General features: G+C 50.5%; 3 protein-coding genes across 10 annotated transcripts in view; 2 read left to right on the top strand and 1 right to left on the bottom strand.

The window, feature by feature from the left end:
• Window positions 1-17991, top strand: part of ASCC2 (activating signal cointegrator 1 complex subunit 2) — a 33288-nt gene extending 15297 nt beyond the window's left edge. For all 3 annotated transcript variants that reach the window (XM_080628878.1, XM_080628876.1, XM_080628877.1), the window contains exons 7-19: window positions 516-626; window positions 1540-1652; window positions 4103-4177; window positions 4714-4821; window positions 6208-6276; window positions 7000-7074; window positions 7750-7936; window positions 8499-8713; window positions 10740-10859; window positions 14320-14544; window positions 16256-16364; window positions 16724-16800; window positions 17307-17991. In XM_080628878.1, the coding sequence (XP_080485004.1) occupies window positions 516-626; window positions 1540-1652; window positions 4103-4177; window positions 4714-4821; window positions 6208-6276; window positions 7000-7074; window positions 7750-7936; window positions 8499-8713; window positions 10740-10859; window positions 14320-14544; window positions 16256-16364; window positions 16724-16800; window positions 17307-17475 (1653 nt within the window). In that variant the 3' untranslated portion in view covers window positions 17476-17991. The remainder of the gene's footprint in view (window positions 1-515; window positions 627-1539; window positions 1653-4102; window positions 4178-4713; window positions 4822-6207; window positions 6277-6999; window positions 7075-7749; window positions 7937-8498; window positions 8714-10739; window positions 10860-14319; window positions 14545-16255; window positions 16365-16723; window positions 16801-17306) is intronic.
• A 2426-nt stretch (window positions 17992-20417) lies between these two features.
• UQCR10 (ubiquinol-cytochrome c reductase, complex III subunit X) lies at window positions 20418-22619 on the bottom strand. Its single transcript, XM_080628626.1, has 2 exons — window positions 22460-22619; window positions 20418-20684 (listed from the first exon to the last, which is right to left on the bottom strand). Exons 1-2 carry the CDS (start codon window positions 22598-22600, stop codon window positions 20637-20639), a joined length of 189 nt encoding a protein of 62 aa, XP_080484752.1. The 5' UTR covers window positions 22601-22619; the 3' UTR covers window positions 20418-20636.
• Window positions 22620-22705: 86 nt separating this feature from the next.
• The window catches only part of ZMAT5 (zinc finger matrin-type 5), an 18156-nt gene continuing 17631 nt past the window's right edge, over window positions 22706-23230 (top strand). For 2 of the 6 annotated variants that reach the window (XM_080628546.1, XM_080628547.1), the window contains exon 1: window positions 22706-22788. The gene's annotated coding sequence lies outside the window, so the exon portion shown is untranslated. Of the gene's footprint in view, window positions 22836-23230 lie in introns of all 6 variants that reach the window. The other 4 variants (XM_080628548.1, XM_080628550.1, XM_080628549.1 and 1 more) reach the window with 4 other exon arrangements.

Below are 23230 nucleotides of genomic sequence, written 5' to 3'. Positions count from 1 at the left end.
ACCCAAGGCTCTGTCCAACCTGGCCTTGAACACCGCCAGGGATGGAGCATTCACAACGTCCCTGGGCAACCCATTCCAGTGGCTCAGCACCCTTACAGTAACGAACTTCTTTCTTATATCCAGTCTAAACTTCCCCTGTTTAAGTTTGAACCCGTTACCCCTTGTCCTGTCACTACAGTCCCTAATGAAGAGTCCCTCCCCAGCATCCTTATAGGCCCCCTTCAGATACTGGAAGGCTGCTATGAAGTCAAATTAGCTGCAATCGCTATCTTGGCATCACAACCATATGCAACTGCACTTAGCTACTTGCAAGCTGCGTGGAGTTTCAGAAGTGAAATGTGGGCCTTACTGCTGTAGCCTGTGAGTCTGTTGCAGCTTCTGCCTTACACAGCCCCATGTTGAATGGAAATAGTCCCAGCTTGCATACATGATCATAGCAGTGATTGTTAACAAGGTAAAGCATCTCCTGCTGCCTTCCCTGCCTGTTTTAACACTGCTCCCTTCTCTTGATGTAGGTGTTCAACAATATTTTGCAGCAGTGTGGTTTGCAGTGTGAAGGAGCCTCTGCTGAGCCTCAGAAATTGGAAGAAAAAGTAAATGTGACTCCAGGGAACATGCCCCTCCAGGTAGAACTGCTGCTTTTTGCCCTTTGCTGTTTGCTGTCCTGCAGACTGAGCAGTCTGGGGAGCATTGCAACCACAGAGGGTCATTCTGTTCCCAGACACGGGTGGCTTATGCAGCACATGGTTCCCTGTCATTAGTTCACTGTTTGTCATATGACTTGATGATAAAGTCTTTCCACCCTCAGCTGGTTGCTCTGCTTGTGTGCATTTCAACCATGTCCGTTGTATTGTGGATTCTTCCTAAACCTGCCAAGTCTTTCCCTTAACCAGCTTGTAGGTAACTTAACTTACTGGTAGCTGAGAGAAGGCTCCACAGAGCCCTGGCAGTGGCCAGAGTTGATTTGGCTTTAATTCAGAAATGTTTAACAAAAGTACTTTAGTTCATTAAAGAGGGGCTTTTGGTGCTGGGTGCTGCACAAAGATAGACCCCATGTCGGTGAGCATGCTCTGCGAAATCTTACTTATACAGCTTGTGTGTGGCAGTTGTTGCAGCTACCCTGGAAATGCATCTTGCACTGAAATGGACCACTGAAATCATCCCTTTAATTCCTGTGGTACTGCTATGCAGTGCTTCCAGCAAGATGGGGAGCAATACTATATGTGGAGGAGGATATATGGAGGCCAGAGCCACTGTCCAAAACAGGATATATTGAGGATTCTTGTAATTTCACAGTGTCCTGAATATGAGCGAGCTTTGGGGATTGGATCATAAATCGTTAAGGGACAGAAGTTCTAGTATGGACATTGTCTCTGCCTCTAGACCCATTAATGTGTCATGTGTTTATAATTCATAGCAGACTCTTTGTGCAGTCAGAAACAAGGCTTGGTCTGAACGTGGTGTGTCCCTCTTGGTTGTGTTGTGTTCCTGGGAAAACTTGCCTGGCTCTTCTCTCAGTAATTGCTCTTTCACTCTCAGGAGCTGAAGGACATTGTGCTGTACTTATGCGACACCTGCACGACACTCTGGGCGTTCCTTGATATCTTCCCATTGGCCTGCCAGACCTTCCAGAAACATGAGTTTTGTTACAGGTACATCTTGGCCTGCAGACAGAGCTGGGCTTGGTGAAGTAAAAGCACTGAATATTCTGTTGTGTCCTGGCCCAGTCCCTTCACTGGTGACATTGACATTTAATCATAAGTCAGCCTGGTTTGGGTTAGAAGGAACCTTAAAGCTCCTCCAGTTCCAACCCCTGCCATGGGCAGGGACCCCTTCCACTGGAGCAGCTTGCTCCAAGCCCCTGTGTCCAACCTGGCCTTGAGCACTTCCAGGGATGGGGCAGCCACAGCTTCTCTGGGCACCCTGTGCCAGTGCAAATGGGGACAGTGAGGTTCACACTGACAGGAATAGAGTGATAAATAATGATTATAGGGATATCTGGAGCTTGTCTGCTATCTGTGCACCTTTCTCATTATCCTTGGGTGATCCTAGAGCCAGAGCAACCATGATAGCTTCAAAACCTACTAAACGGTACTTGGTGGGGTGGAGAGGGCAAGGAGAAAAGAGTTGTAGACAAAAAGAGCTTCCTGCTGTAGGGCCTGAAGCAAGGGAAGTGGAAAGTATTTCAGAGTGATAGTCCACTGAGGTCTGAAAAGAAATGCTTTTATTTGATGCTCTGCATGAGGTTTATGCTAGAGAATATTACTGAGGTTTGGCAGAAGCTGAGTGCCTGGGAGAGAATGACAGCTGGGTTGGCAGCTAATTTGCAGCCCAGCTCTGGATCACAGTGGTGATGAGTCAGGATGGTCTCAATGACCAGACAGCAGAGTGTGTTCCCACAGAGACTGCAAGTCCTTGAGTGGCATTTACCCAGCTTGCTCCAGTTGTTTAATCCCCCAGACCATCTTGTAGAGTCTTGCCTTTGGTTAGGAACCACTGAAGTGTTAATTTACTGTCCTTATTTCCCAGTTTTGTTTGCTTGGGAACGAGCACATGTTTGTATTTTGCTTTTGTTTCCAATTGTGTTGCAGGCCTCTGAGGCAGCACAGCTGCCAGTGGTTTATGGACCATAGGCTGAGTAATGCTGCTCTGGGGGGTGTGGGTGTCTGTCCTCCTTGGGTGTTGTGGTCCAGTTGGTTATTGGAGGACCAGCAGATTGGTGGAGTGCTGGTGGCTGTTTGAGTTGACGAGCAGCACGGTGTCCACGCTTGGTTACTCACAGGAGGAAAGCATTTTGCTTTCAATTCTACTGCTGATGTGAGAGATGTGCTAAAATAGTCTTGATCTCCGTGCAGTGGGACAACAGCAACACACTCATTACTTCTCAATATGGACTAATGTCTGGGGCTCTGGAGCGTAGAAAGAGAAACTGATCTACGTGTCATCCTCCTGGAACCTCTGTGTGGCTGAATCCATCTGCTGGCACTTGCTCATTTCTCTCCCTAACTAAAAGTGTCAATGAGAGCTTCTGCTACATTTGCCTCAAGGATACTCATTTAGCATGTTTGGCTCTTAATAGGAGACACAGACATAATGTTCCTAATGGAGCCTCGGCCCATCGGTTCAGCTTGGCTCTCCTGTGCAGTGCTGCAAATCATGATTTGTAACAGCCAGCTACTGAGGGAGCAGCACTGACTGTTAGTCTGCATCTCCTGGGGCTCTGTCCCTAAAGGAAAGAGTCTGTGTGGGCTGCCTGGCCTGGAAAATGTGAGACTGGACCAAGCTTGCTTTCTTTGTTTCCTCCCTCTGGCATCCTATTGCAACATGCTGTTAGGCTTTCTGCATATTGAATACCTTCACCTGAGTGCCCACCTAGAGCAGAGCTGAATAGGAAGACCAGTAAGACTTTATTGGAAATCATACCCAATTTCGTATCTGGTTTTAGCATAGAGCAAGACGGGGCCATGAGGGTATTGGAGGGGGAGGGGGTGCTTCAGGATGGGCTAAGCATATCAGCTCCCTGCAGTCTGTAGATCTGTGTTTGGGATGTTTCTCAGCTGGGCAGATTGTTCTTCTCTTCAGTAGTGTGGTGATTTTCAAATGCAGTTCTGTGCCTACATCTTCAAAGATACCTCGATGACCTCAGGGTGCTGCTCTGTCTAGTGCATACAATCCTAGTCTGGTTTGTGTTGAAAGGAACCTTAAAGCTCCTCCAGTCCCAAACCCCTGCCACGGGCAGGGACACCTTCCACTAGAGCAGCTTGCTCCAAGCCCCTGTGTCCAACCTGGCCTTGAGCACTGCCAGGGATGGGGCAGCCACAGCTTCTCTGGGCACCCTGTGCCAGCGCCTCAGCACCCTCACAGGGAAGAGCTTCTGCCTAAGAGCTCATCTCAGTCTCCTCTCTGGCAGGTTCAAGCCATTCCCCTTGGCCTGTCCCTACAGGCCCTTGGCAAAAGCATATTCGCTCCTGTTTCAGGGCACAAATAACAAAATGGTGTCATGCCAGTGAGTGCTAATGAAATGAGCAGTTTGATTTGTCTTTTAGCAAATGACTTTTGAAGCCTCGGGTGACAGTTACTGTTTTGTTACCCCTTTCTACAGATTAGCTTCGTTTTATGAACTGGCAGTTCCTGAGCTGGAAGCTGCAATCAAGAAGAGGCACTATGAGGACAACAGGTGAAAGTGGGTGCAGGGGCTTTGCCTTTTCTGTTCAACAGGACTCTCCCAGGGCTTAGTTAAGAATTCACTTCAGGCTGCTTTACTCACCTCCACAGAGTCTTTCTGTCTGTTTTATGCTGCTTCAAAGAACTCCAGGGAGATGACTTTTCTAATTCCAAATTTCCCTGGGCAGTGGGGTGACTAATGAGTTCTTGCACTGCTGTCTGAGAAGAATTTGATGGGAGATGCATTCCAGTTGTAACAAAGCATGAAAACAGGAATGATATCTCTATGTGTAGATTGGTCTCATTTTAAGGCACAGGCTGTGCTGGTACAGTTGAGATGTCTGTGTCGAGCTGGTGATTGAGACCAGCTTTTAGTGCATGGATTTTCATTCATAACTAGGAAGCGGCTCTGATCTCTGGTCCTTGCAGCAAATAAATGATTCTGCTAATGAAATCCTCCCTCTGGAGGGTTAACTCTGGAGCAAAGGTGTGTTAAAGATTCACGTTTCTTGTGCTGATGCTGATAGTGTCTTTTTACTCTCCCTGAAGTGTCTGTGCTGATTTGTGGAGGAGAATTTCGCATTCCAGAAAGAAGATGATAGAAGCCTTTCACATCCTAATAAACCAAGCCTGTCTGCAGCCCATCTTAGAAAGCAGGTATTGGCACTGGGACCTGTGGTACCCGCCAGTTATTTGATTGCCATTGAGGGGAGTTTTACTGGAGAAAATGAATGGATGTTGCTATTTGTGTTGGGGTTGTAGCCATAGACTTTGGCTAAGATCAGAAATCTGTTGTCCTGCACAGCAGGAGTGTTCCAGAGGAAGCTGTATTGATCCAGAACTGGTGTGTATTGACCCCACTAGAGTGGGATGATGCTGTGGTCCAACAAGCTTTCTAACCTCAGCTTGTGGCTAAATTGCAAATTATAATGGCGTGTGTAGACACCTTGACTGAGACACCACAGTAAAAGTGACGCAGTGTTGCAGATCACTGAAAACACTCATTTTAAATCTTAAATACTGGTGCCTTTACCTGGTTCTTCCCTCCTGTTGTGAAAGTTGTTAGCTGATAACTCTATGAGTAATCTCAAAATGAAGGCAAGTATAACTGTCCTTATGTTATAGTAGAGAAGTGAAATAGCCCAAAATCATGCTGCATATTGGGGATGGAGCCAAGAGCCTGGATCTGGATTGCAAGGCCAGTGCTCCCCTGGGCTGCTCTCTTTGCCTGTACATGTTACAGGGTTTCAAGGTTGCTGCAGCTCATGTTCTGCTTGAATATTTGCCCTCATTTGGTATCAGTAGAGTTGTCCAAGAAGATGAGGAGGATCTGTTGGTGGAATTCCTTATGGGAGACCTGGATTTGCTTCCTTGACTTTTCTAAAGAACTGCCTTTTTCCCCAGCACTGATGTACTGCAGAGAGTGTTCAGTCTGGCTGTGGGCTTGCTGCAGCAGCAGCAGTAGGAGGTTTGGGTGTTATAACACACAGGCTGCAGTAGGAATTGGCTTGGCCTGTGTTCTTACCCAGGTGAGCACATACTTTCTGGGAGGTTCACTGCTATAATCCCAAAACATATAATAAGAGCACAATTACAAAAGCACTACACACCCTGTTGTGCTTGATGCAAGTCTGGGGCATCAAAGCATGACTTGTAAAGTCTGTCTCAAGTCTTGTATTTCTAACTGTGATACAGCTGTGGACACAGCTGGCTGAAGTGTTTGCTGAAGCCAGAGAAGAGTCATAGAACAGTTTGGGTTGGAAGGGACCTTCAAAACTCATCTAGTTCCCACCCCCTGCAATGAGCAGGGACATCTTCAACTAGATCAGGCTGCTCAGAACCACATCCAGCCTGGCCTGGAACATCTTCCAGGGATAAAACTTGTTTCCATTTGACCCTTTGCTCCTCTGAAAGCCACAAAGTGCTCTGAAATTTATTTTCACATGGGGTTTTCCCTTGATGTATGAGCATGACTGAGGGGGAATGTGGAGGTTGTGCAATGCTTACCACCAGTTGTTCGCTCTGTGCCATTGTTTTCTGCAGCTGTGAGAACATTCAGCCTTTTATTGAGGAATTCCTACAGATCTTCACTTCAGTGCTTCAGGAAAGGAGGTGAGTCTGGCTGCAGAGAGACCCAGAGGGAGGGTTGGCTTGCCTTTCTCTTCCATTCTTTACAATAGAATTGCCTGAGACATTATTATGAGGTATTATGATACATTTGGGAGTTAGAAATCATTCTGACTAGTTGGGAGAGCCGCTGTGAGAGAATTTCACACTGCAGTGCAGCCTTTACTGTAAGGTGAGGAGGGTGTTGCATGACGCTGGAGAATGTTATTCTTTGCTCTCTTTAATCCAGGCTTTCAAAGGGGAGGATAGCAATTTAGCCATTAGCTACCTGGACAGCTTAGACTATTATTACTGATCTCTGCTTTTCAGCTGGGGTGACCAGAACAGAAAAGTGTTTAGTGCTGATGCTGCAGGTGCAAAGTGAGTAAGTGGCAGAACTGGGAATCTGATCTTGGCCTCCCAACGGTGCAGTTCTGATCATGTTCAAATCATAAACTGTCTTTTCTCTGTGATGTGGCACTGGGTGTTCACATCCTGAGGAGTGTTGCAGGGATCTGATAGCTGGGGGGGGGATGGTGAAGTCTTGCTGCAGAGTAATGGGAGCATGATGAGATCTGGCAATGGATGCTGGAATCCAGTACTGAGTGAGGGGTTAGAAGTATTCCTGCCTGAGCAGTGAGGAGGCCGAAGCAGCATGGCAGGGCCAGCAGTGTGTGACAGGTCTGCTGGTGACTGACTGACTGATTAAACTTGCTTCTGGGGTTTCAGATTTCTCCGTGATTATGATAAGCTGTTTCCTGTTGAAGATGATGTCAGCCTGCTTCAGCAAGCATCCTCCACACTGTATCCTTCACCATCACCTTGGGGTTTTGCAGACCTGGCTGCTCTTGGATTCCTTCATGCCCACGGCATTTCCAATATTGCTGCCTCTGGTTTAGCTGCAGGACTGGAAGCAGATGATGGAAAGTCTTCCCCTAAAAACAAAACGGGAGAGTCATGTGTCTGTGGAGCCAGGCTGAGAGAGCTGGGCTGGGGCAGCCTGGACAAGAGAAGGCTCCTGAAGGGGAGACCTTAGAGCAGCTCCAGTGCCTAAAGGGGCTGCAGGAAACCTGGAGAGGGGCTTGGGACAAGGGCCTGTAGGGCCAGGCCAAGGGGAATGGCTTGAACCTGCCCCAGGGGAGACTGAGCTGAGCTCTTAGGCAGAAGCTCTTCCCTGTGAGGGTGCTGAGGCGCTGGCACAGGGTGCCCAGAGAAACTGTGGCTGCCCCATCCCTGGCAGTGTTCAAGGCCAGGTTGGACACAGGGGCTTGGAGCAAGCTGCTCCAGTGGAAGGGGTCCCTGCCCGTGGCAGGGGTTGGAACTGGAGGAGCTTTAAGGTCCCTTCCAAGCCAGACCTGGCTGGGATTCTAGGAAGGTTGATTGAGGCACAGGCTTGGGAGTTGCTGAAAATCTCATTGTTTCTTCAGGGCGAGGTCTGAATATGCACATCTAGAAATGTCCTTAATGATGTCCTCTTAGAGATGAGACCCGGACAGCCTATATCCTCCAAGCAGTGGAAAGTGCATGGGAAGGGGTAGACAGGAAAAAAGCACAAGTCATTAAAGATCCAACACCAGCATCAGCATCTAATGGAGCATCAGCAATACTGGATAGAACTGTTGAAGACATGGAAGGGCTCAGGGCTGGATATGTGTCAGAGGATGAGGTGAGTAGACCTGTGTGGACTGGGTCCTGCTCTTTCTGTCCTTACCTCGTTCATCTGTGAAGAGAGGATTGGTTTGCTCAGGTTTGGGGGTTACATGAAATTCAGTCTCATTTCTTACCTTTGCTAGATTTCAGTGCAGCCCCATGTGCCTTGTGAAATGAGAAGCAAAGCCACACCTTGAGCTTGGCTTTATCTTGGAACACATTACCTCTAATTTCTGTTGGCTTAGGCTTCCTGTTGCTGTGTATTCAAGTGCTGTGCCTCATCGCTGTAGTTCATGTGTGTATTCATTAATGCACAGTTCATAGATTATTTGAGGAAGGGATTCTCCAGAGTGTCCTTGCTGACCCAGGGACAGACAAAACGAGTTGGGTGCTCAGGGCTATGTCATAGACCTTGTGCAGTATAAACAACTTTTGATGATTTCTCTTCTTTTGACTTCTTTGTGATTAAATTCAGATAACCCAGGCTGCTGCTTTCCCTTTTCATAACATGCCTTCCTGCCTCCCCTCAGCTGCTGTCTGTCCCCAGTAATGCCCCCACTTCTGTTTGGTATCTGCAGTGTGCCGGTGCAGCGGCTGCCCCTGTCGCCAGGGTCTCAGGGGTGGAGTTGGACTCCCTGATCTCTCAAGTGAAAGACTTGCTGCCAGACCTTGGTGAGGGCTTCATCCTGGCCTGCCTGGAAGAGTACAGTTACAATGCAGAGCAAGTCATCAACAACATCCTAGAAGAGAAGCTGGAGCCATGCTTGGATAAGCTGGATCGAACAATGCAAAGGCAAGGGACAGCTTCTGGCATGGGTTTGATGTCATTTGGGGGTTTTTTGTTTGTGGGTTATCATTTAACGGAGGGCTGGAGCAGCTCTGCTCGGAGCCAGGCTGAGAGAGCTGGGCTGGTTCAGCCTGGAGAAGAGAAGGCTCCTGAAGGGGAGACCTGAGAGCAGCTCCAGTGCCTAAAGGGGCTGCAGGAAACCTGGAGAGGGGCTTGGGACAAGGGCCTGTAGGGACAGGCCAAGGGGAATGGCTTGAACCTGCCAGAGGGGAGACTGAGCTGAGCTCTTAGGCAGAAGCTCTTCCCTATGAGGGTGCTGAGGTGCTGGCACAGGGTGCCCCGAGAAGCTGTGGCTGCTCCATCCCTGGCAGTGTTCAAGGCCAGGTTGGACACAGGGGCTTGGAGCAAGCTGCTCGAGTGGAAGGGGTCCCTGCCCGTGGCAGGGGTTGGAGCTGGAGGAGCTTTAAGGCCCCTTCCAACCCAAACTAGGCTGGGATTCTGTGATTCTATGAACATCAAGCTTACTGAGGGTGAGACACTTGTAGAGCTCTAAGAAATTGAATGTGCATTTTTTTGGGGGGTAGATAGCTGCAGTGAGAGCTTCTCACTGCTATAGCTTTCTGCCCTCCTGTGTGTCCCTGCTCAGCATTTCAACAGAGCAGATGCTGGGTTGTGTTTTGTGGTGGGGGATAAAAACACTCATACATAAAATGCTCACTTCAGAACCATTAAAATTGCATCATGGGGACACTGGCTTGGGCTGGGCAATAGAATGTGTTGTCTTCGAAAGCTATTAAAGCTATATTGCTGCAGAGGCCAGGGTCATAGGTGTTAACTCCCAGTGGTCGTGCAGGAAAGGGCATCTTCAGAGGAACTGATTAATCCCAAATTCAACCTGCAGGATCAATTATAGTATTTGACAGCCTCCTGTTTTGTGAGGGAATTTAAACCAGGGAGAGACAGGAGGTGCAGTTCAAATCAATTTTCATCTACCCTCTGACAAGCTTTCCCTGTCTTGTACCTGGGACGCAGGGCTCGTAGCTGGCAGTGGGATTGAGCTGTTGGAGTTTGTCTGCAGCTGCCAGCACGTGTTTGTGCTGCACCAGCAGTTTCTGCCTGAGCCTCAGGATGTGAATGTGCTGTTTGTTCACATTTCATGGGGGAATGGGCAGACTGTCTCATTGTGCCATTCAAAAGGAAAGCATCTCTATCAGGAAAACCATATAAAATATCTTAGTCTTGCAACAATCTTGGTGCTCTCACAGTCACATCTGCTGACTTGGGCGCAAATGGTGGCTGGCTCTTTGGAAGGGTTGGGGTTTTTCTGCCAAGCCAGCAGTTACAGAAGATAGGGCTGGATTTAGTTTTTCTTTCCTGCCTTTTGCATCTTGAAACAAAGCTGTCAGTTCAATAGCAAATGTGGAACTGGGATCAGGGCTGGGTTTAGGAGTGAGCAGAGCAGCGTCTGCAGCCTACAGCTGAGCTCACAGCACCAGCACTATGAATGTAAAAATAATGCTCCTTTGACTTACAAGTTGAACAAATGTAAGCCTGGAACCCTGAGAGAATGGTAGGAAGATAAATATCCTGAAATCAACAGCAGCAAATTACTGGAATCTTTTCCAGCGTGTAATTCATCATACTTAGTGCCTGGCTTTGCTGAGTCGCTGTTCTGAGACCAGGCAGCCTGGTGACATTCTGTGCTGCTCATGGGTTTACTCATTCTTAAATGAACGAAAGAGTTTTCTTGTTGCTTTCTGTAAGTTGCTTTATTTTGCCCCAAAAGATAAGCTTCAGAAATGGTGCCTTTTATCTTACACCAATGCCCCATAGTGGTTGTGCATGTACTACAGCGTGGCTGTGAAAGGAAGGAGCTGTAACCTGTGACCTAGCACCACATAGTGGACCTTGGCATGTAGTGGGTGACTTGGAGGCTGACAAAGACCAACCCAAGGCCTCGGGAAGGAGAGGACTTGGTCTTCCCCAGCTCACCTTTGGTTTTATTCTCTCTTGTTCTTTTCTCTTCCACCAGGCAGCTGAAGCCAGACCCGACTCCTCTGGTCACTTCTCGCTATAATGTTTTCCAGAATGATGAGTTTGATGTTTTCAGTAGGGATTCAGTGGATGTTTCTCGGATCCAGAAGGGCAAGAGGTGAGTATCGTGCACCCTTTATTAACCCTGTCTGTCGAGAGGGATGGTACCTGCAACCTTGCAATTCTATTTCTCATACAAACCTCCTGCAGGTGTGTGTGGTGGGGGTAAGGCTGAGCAAAAAGGTTTCCCACCTCCTTCTTTGGGAAAGTGAACTGAATTGTTATTAGTGGGTTGGTTTCAGTTAGTGGGTTTCCTAATGGGCTTTCCTCTGTGTGCTGCTGGAGAGGGCTCTGCCAAGCTCCTTTGTAATGTTGGGCTCTTGCTTCTTGGTCTTAAAGTTAAACCTGCACTGAAGAGCAAACCTTGCAGAGCAGCCACCTCTGCGAGCCTGGGGTGACTCAGAACTGAGAGTGAAGAGTGATCTGATTTAGATCCAAGTGAAGCTTCAATACCCATCTCCTTCACAATCTGGCAATGCTCAGGGGTGCAGCCTTGTTCCGTTGCTGTAAGCTTCCTGCAGCCGAGCATTTCTTTTGCTTTCTGCCCAGTTTGGCACGTTGTGCTGTGCCATGCTCTGTTCAGATTTAGGTTAGGGCATTGCCCTGCTTGCTCCTGTTGATGTCACCTCTAGAATATCCCTGACTTGTTTCAGGTTCTTCTGGAACACTTCAACTTGCCAAGCATCACCATTACTTTGGTGTGTATTTACACAGAACGTAAATAGAAATCTGTAAATTGAGCCATGTGATCCTGGGAGCTCCAACTTAAGGTTTTGGTTGCAAACCTGCACCAGACTTTCAGGAGAAAACTGCTTCTGTCCCCAGGTCCAGTCCAGCAGCCTCTCAGCAGCAGTGCTGTAGTGTTTCTACTTGACTTCCCTCTGGCTAAGGCAGGGACTTTGGAGGTGTCTGTAGCTAAGAACTCACAGACACAACCTTTCTCTTCATGATGTTGCCTTGCTCAGAGTGACTCTGTCAGCAGGAGGCTCGTGTGCTTGGTTACCTCACATCTCCCCAGGGTGTTGCACATGTGGGTAGCGCTGCAGCAGCTGCACAAGGCCAGAGGGCACTGTCCCAGGTTCAGCCAATGTATGGGATAACCCTGCTGGGAGCTCCCTCTGCAGATCGCTTGAAAAACTTGGAAAGTCCGAAGTTCAGCTCTTTGGCCTCCAGCGCAAGAGGGACGTGGAGCTGTTGGACCAAGTGCAGAGGAGGCCATGGAGACGCTGCGAGGGCTGGAGCAGCTCTGCTCTGGAGCCAGGCTGAGAGAGCTGGGCTGGGGCAGCCTGGAGAAGAGAAGGCTCCTGAAGGGGAGACCTTAGAGCAGCTCCAGTGCCTAAAGGGGCTGCAGGAAAGCTGGAGAGGGGCTTGGGACAAGGGCCTGTAGGGACAGGCCAAGGGGAATGGCTTTAACCTGCCAGAGGGGAGACTGAGATGAGCTCTTAGGCAGAAGCTCTTCCCTGGGAGGGTGCTGAGGCGCTGGCCCAGGGTGCCCAGAGAAGCTGTGGCTGCCCCATCCCTGGCAGTGCTCAAGGCCAGGTTGGACACAGGGGCTTGGAGCAAGCTGCTCCAGTGGAAGGGGTCCCTGCCCGTGGCAGGGGTTGGAACTGGAGGAGCTTTAAGGTCCCTCCCATCCCAGACCAGGCTGGGATTCCATGATCCCTGAGCTGGGTGGTGGTGCCCTGTTCCCGTGGCATTGCCGTCTGGCTGCTGCCAGGGAGGCTGTGTCTTCTCTGAAGCGGTGACATCACTCCTTGGGAAGTTGTCATCTCTTTCCTGTGCTCTTCCATGAGCTCTCAGCATTATCCTCTGACTGCCGATGTTCCTGGTGTCTCTTGGCCTCCCTCAGGCTACATCTTCCTGACAAAACAGTTGTTCTTAGACAGCTCGTGCTTATGTTTAGAATGGTGCTGCTGCCTAAGCGTGATATCTCCAGAGCCGGGTGAGGTTGGGTCCCATTGTGCTAGCTGCTGTGTGGATAAGCAGTTTGGGGCAGGGAGTGTTAATATGAAAGAGAGAGAGTCACACCAGGATGAGGAGAGAAACAAGCATGGGGAAGTGAACATATGAGCATACATGTGATTCTTTGCTGATCCTGAGAAGTAATCCCACTTGTCTGTGCCTGTCCAGCCATAATTGCTAGTTGGATCTGTCAGCTGAAGTCCTGAACACCATGGGACTAGAGGAGTTATCCCACTGCTTTTCCTGGAACTAGTGCCTGAAACATTTCATTGCAGCTCTTCTGCAGTCATCAGACCAGCTCAACAGGAGACAATTACCAAACACTTAGTTCAGGCTCATGTTGAATACCAGCAGAAGATGTTATCCCAGCTGGGTATGTGTGAACTAACCACATGCTTTGTAGAGCATTTTGCAGCTAAATGCAGGCAGGTACCAGAGTGAGTCATGGAAAAGAAGGAACCACATCTATCCCTAAGGTTACTGCTTGACGTTCTTAATGAAGATCAGGCTGCTTAGATGACTTCCCCTGGACTTGCTCTGTGTCACATAAGTTTGTCTGTTCTGGAGTCACTGGCAGTCTGTTAGAGACAGGCTCTTTCCCTGTTAATATCCAGATGCCAAAGCACCATTAATGCATGTTCCTCCTGGACTCTGAGGGCTGCAAGTTGTACTGTGAATACTTGGCAGTGGAATTCCTCATTGCTTTGCTGCAAGCATGTGCTTGGCCAGCCTGAAAAATGGCACTTCAAAGGCTTTATGCTTATGCAGCTTGAGACATGGCATCTGTCAGAATTCTGTTTCTTGGTCCTCCCTTTAAAATGGCTATCACTGGCTTGCCTCCTCCATTCACAAAAACCAAGTACATGCTTTGAGGCAGGTTGAAGCAGTCACAAGTCTACTCTGGTTTGTTCTTTTCCACTGTTAGTTGTGCTGAGTCCTTGCTGCAGTGCTCAGTTTTGGCTCTCCCCATCTATCTCCATAGTTTGCAATCTCTCTCATTTGCAAGCTGAGGTTCTTGGCTGTAGGAACTCAGGTGTCTGCAGCAGTGACTCTAACACAGGTCCCTGCTTGTGGCTGTGCTGCTACTGCAGTGAGACGATGCTGCAGCAGGGTGTTAGAGGGCACTCTGGGCCTGGCAGAGCTGGTTTGTAGGCTGGAGTCTTCACCCCCACAGCTTCTCAGTCAAGATTCATGGGATTTCTTGTGGTGGTTGAATCTTGGCCTGAAAACTGCAGCTTGAGTATAATTGCATTTGGCCTCCCTAAAAGCTTCCTTTCTGTCTCAAATGACAGTGTTGGTGTCCAGCTCCTGTTCTTATCTGGGCAATCTTGCTGGGCTTCTGTTTAAGAATGACTTTGTTCCAAGCCAGGGGTGGCTGGTTTTAGTAGCCAGACAAACAGCCCTGTTGTAAATCAGAGGGGAAATAGGCTTAAGTAGTGCTTGTGGAGTTCAAAGACTTCTGTTCCTCCAGCTTCCACTCACTAACGGCAGGGAGGGGGGGTGAATTAACTTCTCAGGAAGGTTTTTACACACATTTCTGTTTCTGCGGAGTGCAGGAGGGAGAAGGACACCACCAGAAGTTTGCTGAATGACAAGCGCCTGGTTGCTGAGCAGAAGGAGCGCTACAGCCAGTACAGGGTGGTGGTGGAGGAGCTGCCTGTGCAGCAGGGAGAGGCTCAGCTCTACGGGGAGGACTACGAGGATGAGTACGACGACACTTATGATGGAAACCAAGTGGGGGCAAATGATGCTGACTCAGATGATGAGCTCATCAGTAGGAGGTAGGTGCTGTGGCTTCAGTGGATGGGAGGGTGATGGGAATGGCCACCTATGGCTCGCACAAGCCTGTTCAGTGCTGGCTTTTGGCTTCATTTCTCAATGAGGATGCGTGTGCTTCAAGCCAGCCCTTTCTCTGGTGCTGCCACTTTCTCTGTAACATGCGAGGGGGGAGATCTGGGTCTCTCCTCTCCTGTCAGTAGGAGTGTTGCTGTGGCATGCACCCAGGACATTCTCAGGCTCCCACTTTGTGTGTGCAGGACTCAGCCATTCCCTCAGCTAATCAACACATCTAAGAGGGGAATTTGCTGTTGTGTTGAACTTGCACTCAGCAGCACTTCTGCTCAAAGGCAGTGCTCCTGCAGCGGGGGAAATGGGCTCTGGAATAATGAGGAGTGCAGCTGGTGGTTAGAGGAGAACTGCAGCATTTGGAAAACTGAGCAACGTGGCTGCTGCTCTTTCCAATCCCCTCTGACACCTCCGAGTGCTGACACCTGGAATCCAGTCCTTGCAGGACTGCACAGCACTCTGCACAAGGAGAGGCAGCTGGGACAGCTGTAGGGAGCAAAGGGTTAGTTTAGGATGGGGATTGGAGAATATTTGTTATAGAAATAAGAGCCAGAGATAGAAATCCTGTGTTTCAGAAATGCTAAACCAGCTTTTGAAAGTGGCCTTTAAAATTCTGGTGTACTATGAAGATGTCTCCATTTCTAACCTCAATCCAGAATGCATCTTTGGGCTTCCTTTGTCCCTTCCACTATAGTTTTCTCCCTCTTCTAAAGCATGGTGAGACTTCAGCTTAAATCCTTTAGTGGTTTGCCTGTAACAGTGTGGCACTTGGGTCTTTTTCCCCTGTTTCACATGCTCAGTGCTCAACTGCTCCTAGAGAGGCAGTAGGAACAATTAGTGGATGTTCCTGTGGAAAACTAGATCTGTAGGTTTGAAGTAGCAAAGGTATTTCTGGTTTTACATTTATTTCTGTGACAGTGGGATGGTGGATCTGAATTCCAATAGAAGTTAAGCACACACACACACATATATATTAAAGAAGAGCTATAGGTATGTGGTAAATTCTGCCTCCACCCCCTCAGGCCCTTTGCCGCTCTGCGTGTTCAGGGTGATTCACAAAGCTTGATGGATTTCTCCAACTATTTCTCCCTGTATGAAACTGGGATAGGGCCCAGCCATAAAACTGGAGCTCTGTGGATGACCACTGACCAGTCCTAGAGGTTCTGTAGCACAGCATTTCCTTAGCATCAATGTTCCTGTCTGAGTTTGAGCTTGAGGTTTGAGGGTTCATCTTTGTACAACAGATGCTCCCTGACTGGTGAGCTAAAGCCTAGCAAAGTTTACTTCTGCTTAGTAATGCCCTGGGGCTGGATCCCCACCTCCCAGAGGAAGCACTTGTTTCCTTGGAGAAATTCCTTGTGAGGTTTCAGGTTTTTCCTGGCCTGCTCCTATGCAACCATAATTATGTTCAGTAACAACTTCATAGTGAACATTCCCAGTGAAGAACATGGGTTCAGCAGTTGTCCGTAGTAAAGGTGTCATTAACTTCTGGGTCTCTTTTTATCTTGCTCTTCAGAAAAAGCAGCAAGTCCATGGAACTTGTGGATTGTCATTTTTGGAAGCTGGGATGCAAACCCAAAAGGATGATGCTGCTCACTTGGTGGCTGCGCTGTCTCCATTGCTGACTGTTTGTGTCTTAATTCTCAGGCCGTTCACAGTCCCTCAGGTCTTGAGAACTAAAGGGCAGGAGGAAGGACAGGAGGAAGAGGAAGAGGATGAAGAGGAGGAGGAGGAAGCTGAAAAGGAAAGAACAAAGGTGATACTTAGTTTGTGGTTGGAGTTGGGTTAAGATTTACTGTATGTCTTATCTGCCTCACCTCCATGGAGAGGTTTCATCTCCTTTATTCCATAGACAGGTGATGCCAGCAGCACACTTTGAAGGTCACTAATGCTCTGCTGTCATGGATATACTGGCAATAGGGATGTTGGTGGTGTTGCTGGCAGAGGGGGGAAGTCTCCGTCAGGTTTAGAGTCACTGACACCAATTCTGCCGGCTCATCCAGAAGAAATAATGGACAATGAACTGTGTTCCATGGTCCAGCAGAATCCTGTCCCGCTCTAGGCTTTGGCAGGATCTGCTGAGTTTACTGACCTCTTCCCTTCCTTCCATGGTAGGACCATTTTGTGCAGGACCCAGCGGTGCTGCGGGAGCGAGCTGAAGCCCGGCGCCTGGCTTTCCTTGCGAGGAAGGGGTGAGTAAGCATCATCCTCCGTGGGGTGAAACAGTGGCTCTGCAGGTAGGAGGAGTTGTTGAGGGTATTCTGCTCCTTAGCATCCCTGTATGTCAAGGTCACTACCATGGTGGTGGTAACTTCCTCACCCAGCTTCTACTTCACTGCTGGTTTTTCTATCCCATCAAATGGGTAGGAAGGTGCCTTTATCATACACAGCAGAACCCTGTGCAAGATAGGATCTGGGAGAGCCCAGCTTCCCAGAGCTTGAACAGCTCCCACAGGGGTTCTGAGACAGTTTAATAGCTGGTTTTAGGTGTGAGACTTGATGTGTTGAAGGCTGTGGTCCTTGTGTGGCTAATGCTGATCTTGGCTTTTACAGAAGCCCTGCAGAGCTGGGCTGAGCCGAGGTTCAAGGCCAGATGCCTGAGCTCCTCCTCACACCCACCCTGCTTCCTGGGATAGGTGGATTTTTGCCCCTCAAGGTGCAGTGTGCTGCTTGTGATGTCCTTTTCTGTGTACCCCAGGTACAAACACGACAGCTCTGCTGTGGTTGGGAACGTGAAGGGCCACGGGCAGAACCGGGAGACAGTGCAGGAACGGAGGAAGAAGGAAGCGAACAAAAGCACAAGAGCGAACCACAACCGCCGCGCCATGGCTGACAAGAAGCGCAGTAAAGGCATGATCCCCTCCTGAGAGACTCTTCTGCGTGCTGGTGCTGCATCACCCCAGTCCTCTGCCTGGGAGGAGGCAGTTGTGCTCCATTCCCTCAGCGCTCCCTTAGCTCAGGGCTGTCGTCATCAATACCTGGTGCTTTGGCTCATGTGGAATTGCAGGTCCTGTGGGTGCTCACAGGAAGCAGCTGCCTCCAGGCCGGCCCTGACTGCTCTCCAGGTCAGAGTGTGTATGCCTCTGGGCTGCACCAGCCCTTCCTTTCCTTTTGTACTGTTTATAATTCTGAGAACTTTATTTTCCTATGGGCTCCATGCACCCTCCCCAGCACCCAGGTGGGTTTCCAGGCCCCTCCAAGAGCCAGGCTTCCCGGGAACAGCCCTCATAGCTTTCTGCTCTGCTGAAATGCCTTATCCTGAGGTACAACTGGAAGGCTGGTTGGAAAACACTGGGGCTCATCCCATTGTTGGCAGACGCAGGAGTTCAGGTGAATAAGACCTGATAAACCTCTGTCCCTCCAGCGAGGTGTGTGAAAACAGAATGTGCAAATAAATGATTTGGATCTTTTAGTTGGTGCTTTAGGCTCTTACAAACCCTATTGATCTTTAACTGGGAGGTACCTCAACAAGCCTTTAATGTGCTGTGCCTGCAGGCAGTGAAATTCACTTGCTGTTTGATGTTGGTTTAGTGTAATGAGATCTGGCTACAGCCACTGAGGCTAAAGAGACCTGAAAATCGGCATCAGGGCACCCTAAGCAAGATGCAGTAGTTTGGAATTGGAGTTGAAGGCAACAGGGTCAGAGTCCCGAGGGAGCTGCTTCTCAGTAACTGCTTTATCACACTCTGTGGAGCAGAACTGCCCCGAGCATCCTGTTTGCTGTTGGAAGGCTGGGAGTTAATAGTAACCAGCAGTTTGTGGTTGCTGAAAGGACTTCTCCAGAGGGCTCCTTCATTACGGAGTTGTTCCCTCGGCAGGGAGACACAGTTCACTTTGTAACCTGTTTGTAAGGTGTTCAAATGGTTGCTACACTCCAAGCCTGGAGCATCTGCCCGCAGCTGGTGATGGAAGTGTTCCAGCTGCTCTTGTCACGGAGCACTGGCACATTTTGGGAGTGCTGTCCCCACGGTGGAGGTGGGCTCTCAGGTAAACAGTTACTCTGCTCCCCACCGCCATTCACTGGTGGGTTGCGCAGGTGCCTGTGGCTGAGGACACCAGCAGTGGGCGATGTTCCAGGGTGCACCCAGCGCTGCCTTCCCACGGGGAATGCCGCAGCAGGGGCACTCTGGCAATGAGCTCCATAGCATGTAGGTGGCTGCCGGGTTTTACGCAGAGGGCGGGACTCCGGCGCTGTGTGATCAGTGCTGCTGCCAAAGCCGGGCTCTCCTCCAAGTGTACAAGTGCTGTCTCTGCCATGCAAGTAAGATGAAGTCCTGAGTGCTCCAGACAAGATTGTTCTTTGCAACCCCAGTAATGATAAGGCAGAGGAGAAAGGGAATTACATTTACCAGCTTCCCCAGCTCCCTTGTCAGGGGAAATCAGCTGCTAGGATAACTAACTCTGCTCTTCCATAGCTGCTGTTCTCTGCACCAGCAACTTCATTTACTCTCTGCCAGCTTGCTACAACATTTGTCTCCCCCTTCCTAATACAGATTCATCTTTAGTTGGTGCTTCTAAGCACCTGCAAATCTCTCACCTGCTCAGCACAGCGTGAAGCCCTCAGCACTGCAGGCAGAGCTGGTGGTAAAGCAGGGAGTCATCCATGGAGTGAAATCATTCCAGGAAACCTTAAACCATCCTCTAAAGCACCTCTTTAAAGTGCAGCTGGGGCTCTGAAAGCTGCAGTTGGTTTTTGCTCACAAACCACAAGCACGGTGTTTTCTCGAGTCCTCTGTCTGTGTTTAGACTTAAGTGGTTTACTCCTGACACCGATTTGCAAACCCACTGAAGCTGCTTGCATTAGCACTGGCTCTAATTTGCTCTGCCTCAGCTAAAATGCCTCCTGATTAGTGAAAATACAGTGAGAAGGGAAAAGACCTGGCTTTTCCAGGCTGGCACAGGGAGAAGAGCGGGAGTCACTCAGACAGATCTTCCTCTTCAGCTGAGAGCCTGGAGGAATTAACTGAATCCCTACTCCAACAAGTACCCAAACAGCCCTTCCCTAAGAAGGGAGAGGTGTTTGGAATGGCCACTGGGAACAGGGGTGTGGGCTCCTCAGTGGAGCTGCTGAGAACAACTCCTTCCTCTCAGAGCCTGCTGCTCCCAGCCACGGGGTGCAGATCCAAGGACTCTCCTCCCCTCTCAGCAGGACAGGAGGGAGGCAGGCTTGTGCCCTGCCACACAACCCTGGTGGGATGCTTCTGTCCCTTGAACCCCTCAAAGAGCCAGGATGCAGAGAGATGGCTTGGAAGGAGATTTACATCCCATTACTGTGGGCTTTGGAGAAACAGAAAGTTACCTGCTGGGCCCATTCTCAGCCCAGTAGTGGGCTGGAGACTGGAAGGGCTGAGGGCAAGGCAGCCTCTGGGAAAGGAGACAGGCCAGGCACCAGCCCAGCCTCAGAGATGTAAATGATTGACAGAGGAGCACATCAATGATTCCCACTTTTCCCTGAACAAGACTAGAAAGCACACAGCTCCTTATGCCTCTCTTAAAGCTCTCATCAGGCAGAAGCCATGGTAGTGGCAGTCAGAACACAGCTGCACAAGTGCTTTCAGGTCTTTCAGACCATTTTTAGGAAGCTGTGGTTTCTTACAGTGTCTTAGAACTAAGTTGTAGGTGTATTTAAGCACTCTCCTAGATGGAGATGTGGTTCTGGGCAACCTGGTCTTGTTGAAGATGTCCCTGCTCATTGCAGGGGTTGGACTGGATGAGCTGCGAATGTCCCTTCTAACCCAAACTGTTCTATGATTCCACAAGGAGAAGTGACAGTCAGGCCCAAGGATAAGGCAGAGGCATGAGGTGTGGACCAAGAATGTTTTATTTTAACACAGTAACGTTGAGGACAGCAGCAGAACTCCTTGAGTCCATCTTGCTTTACATCATATCAGGAGGTGGCTGATACAATCTGGCTCGGAGTTGTTCAGACAGGAACCCGTTTCCATTTTGAGACAACCAGTTTCAGGAGGACAAATCCTTCTCTGCAGTGTCTTCAGCCACCGTGGGCTGGCTCCTGCTGCTGAGCATGTCAGTCTTCACTTTGCTCATACTTGTGCTTGATGTGTTTCCACAGTTTCTGTATGCAAAACAAACCCAAAACCCCAAGCTTAGCCAGCTTTTCAGTGCTCCTGGGCTAACGCTGCACTTGAAAATACAAGTTATCATGAAACCTATGACCATGACAAGCAACAGCAAGAGGGGAAAGAAGAGTTCGTATGAAAACACACCCACAAGTGCCAGCAGGGTATAGGACAAGGGGGGATCCCCTCAACCTGCACCTCCCTGCAACGGCGTACACCCCACTATATGAGAGGAGCTCCAGGGGCACGAAGCTGCTTCCTGCTGTGGAAGAGATACAGTGGGACACTCTGTCCTCTCACCATGCTGTGTGTCCCTCCCACCTTCCTCCCCTTCTTTTGGGCCTTCACAAGTACGGCACCCATGGATAGTGCTGTGCCTCAGCTCCCTATGGACCTGGGTCTGCAGGATGGGGTAGGCACAAGTTGGGCTCAGGGCTTTCAGATGAGATGTGGGGGGAAGCCACGCACATCCTGCCTGCCCTGATCCGCTCTGCGAGCTGGAGATCATTAGAGAATTCCAGTCACATTGCCTCAGCTTCCCATCTGGACTGGAAAGGGCTTTTCTGCTCCCAGAGAGATGGGATGCACAGGAGCATACTGTTCCAGGCTCTGAAATGTGCTGCAGCCATCAGAACTGAGGGAAGCACTGCACAGGGTGAGGAGCATGCTGGGCTCTGCTATTTGTCCCAGACAGTGCTTTAGATTTAAAATCCAAGTTATCATCCTCACTAATTGCACAAAATCCCAGCCTGGTTTGTGCTGAAGGGACCTCAAAGCTCCTCCAGCTCCAACCCCTGCCACGGGCAGGGACACCTTCCACTGGAGCAGCTTGCTCCAAGCCCCTGTGTCCAACCTGGCCTTGAACACTGCCAGCGATGGGGCAGCCACAGCTTCTCTGGGCACCCTGGGCCAGCGCCTCAGCACCCTCACAGGGAAGAGCTTCTGCCTAAGAGCTCATCTCAGTCTCCCCTCTGGCAGGTTCAAGCCATTCCCCTTGGCCTGTCCCTACAGGCTCTTGTGATTTCCCAACCTGCCTGTAGCACACGTAAAATCAATGCTATAATTAAACAAAAGTTGTTAAGCACAAAGCTGATGTTCCAATGTGATTTTATGTCAGCTTTTAACTGCTGCTAAAAAGGAGGGGACAAGGCCCCTGTTCTTGCTCTGGTGTTACCCCAGGGCAGTGAAGATGCTGCTGAGGAGCAGAGAGGGCACCCAGGGAAGGCACAGGGCAGCTCTATTCAACTAGTAAGGTGACCTGGTGATCCCAGGACACTGTGCCCTTGGTGCTCCAAGGACAGCAGCAGGGCACAGGACCCTGTGCTGCAGGAGGGGAAGTGCAACACGCCAAGCTCTGGAGGTTTTCCCTGTTGCAAGATAGAACTGACAGCATTCCCTGCCTCCTCTTCGGCAGTGCGCCGCACTGTTCAGAACGCGCATCCTGTCCAGGAACCTGTGTATGTGAGCCGGGATCTGGGCAGCTCTTATCCCATCACAGTGAAATATGAGAACGACCGGACCCACCTCACCCAACATCCGCACCCGGACAGCACCACTGCACCTCCACCAGCCCTCACCGGCCTCTGCCAACGGCAGCTCCCGCTCGGCCCCGCAACCCACAGTCCCTTTCCCCTTTACCGCAGCGGCCCCGCAGCCGGTGACGCGGCTCCGGGAGGCCTCGGAGCGGGCCCAACGGCAAGGCCTCAGCCTGACCTTCAGGGCCCGGCCTACCCCGGGGCGGCCCCGCCGCCGCCCTCCCGCCCGCCCTTACCCCCTCGTTGAGGTGCTCGAAGAGGGCGTCCGCGCCCTGGTCGAAGACCCGCTCGAAGAGAACGGCGCCGAGGACGATGGTGAGGGCGAACGTGGAGGTGCGGCGGAACAGCGCGCTGTACGCTTGCCGCAGCAACGCCATGTTCACCGCGCTCTGCGCAGGCGCGTATCGCTACCGCGGGGCATTGTAGGAACTGTAGGCGCCGGTCCTGCTGGCGCCGCCGTGCCGCGGGGCATTGTGGGGGTTGTAGGCGCGGCGGGTGCGGGGCCTGGTGGAGAAGAGCGGCCGCGGCCTCCATGCGGTAAAACCGGCCCTGGCAGCGCGTCCTGGTGGGTTCGGGTTCTGGGTTCGGCTGCAGTAAAGTCGGGAACGCCGGGTGAGCTCTGCTCCTGCGGCGGGAGGGGCCTGGTGCCGGCTGGGGAGGAGAAGGGGGGAAGTTTTGGTGTTTGCTCGCTGTTTGGGCCGCTGTGGAGGGCGGTGAGTGCTGTGATGGCTTTAACCTGCCAGAGGGGAGACTGAGCTGAGCTCTTAGGCAGAAGCTCTTCCCTGTGAGGGTGCTGAGGCGCTGGCCCAGGGTGCCCAGAGAAGCTGTGGCTGCCCCATCCCTGGCAGTGTTCAAGGCCAGGTTGGACACAGGGGCTTGGAGCAAGCTGCTCTAGTGGAAGGGGTCCCTGCCTGTGGCAGGGGTTGGGGTTGGAGGAGCTTTAAGGTCCCTCCCAACCCAGCCCAGGCTGGGGTTCTATGATCTCAGCTAAGGACCTTTTTAAACTC

Source organism: Psittacula echo (assembly GCF_963264785.1).
Source record: "Psittacula echo genome assembly, chromosome: 13".
In the NCBI taxonomy this organism is placed as follows: Eukaryota; Metazoa; Chordata; class Aves; order Psittaciformes; family Psittacidae; genus Psittacula; species Psittacula echo.
This window is presented reverse-complemented; position numbering and strand designations above follow the sequence as displayed.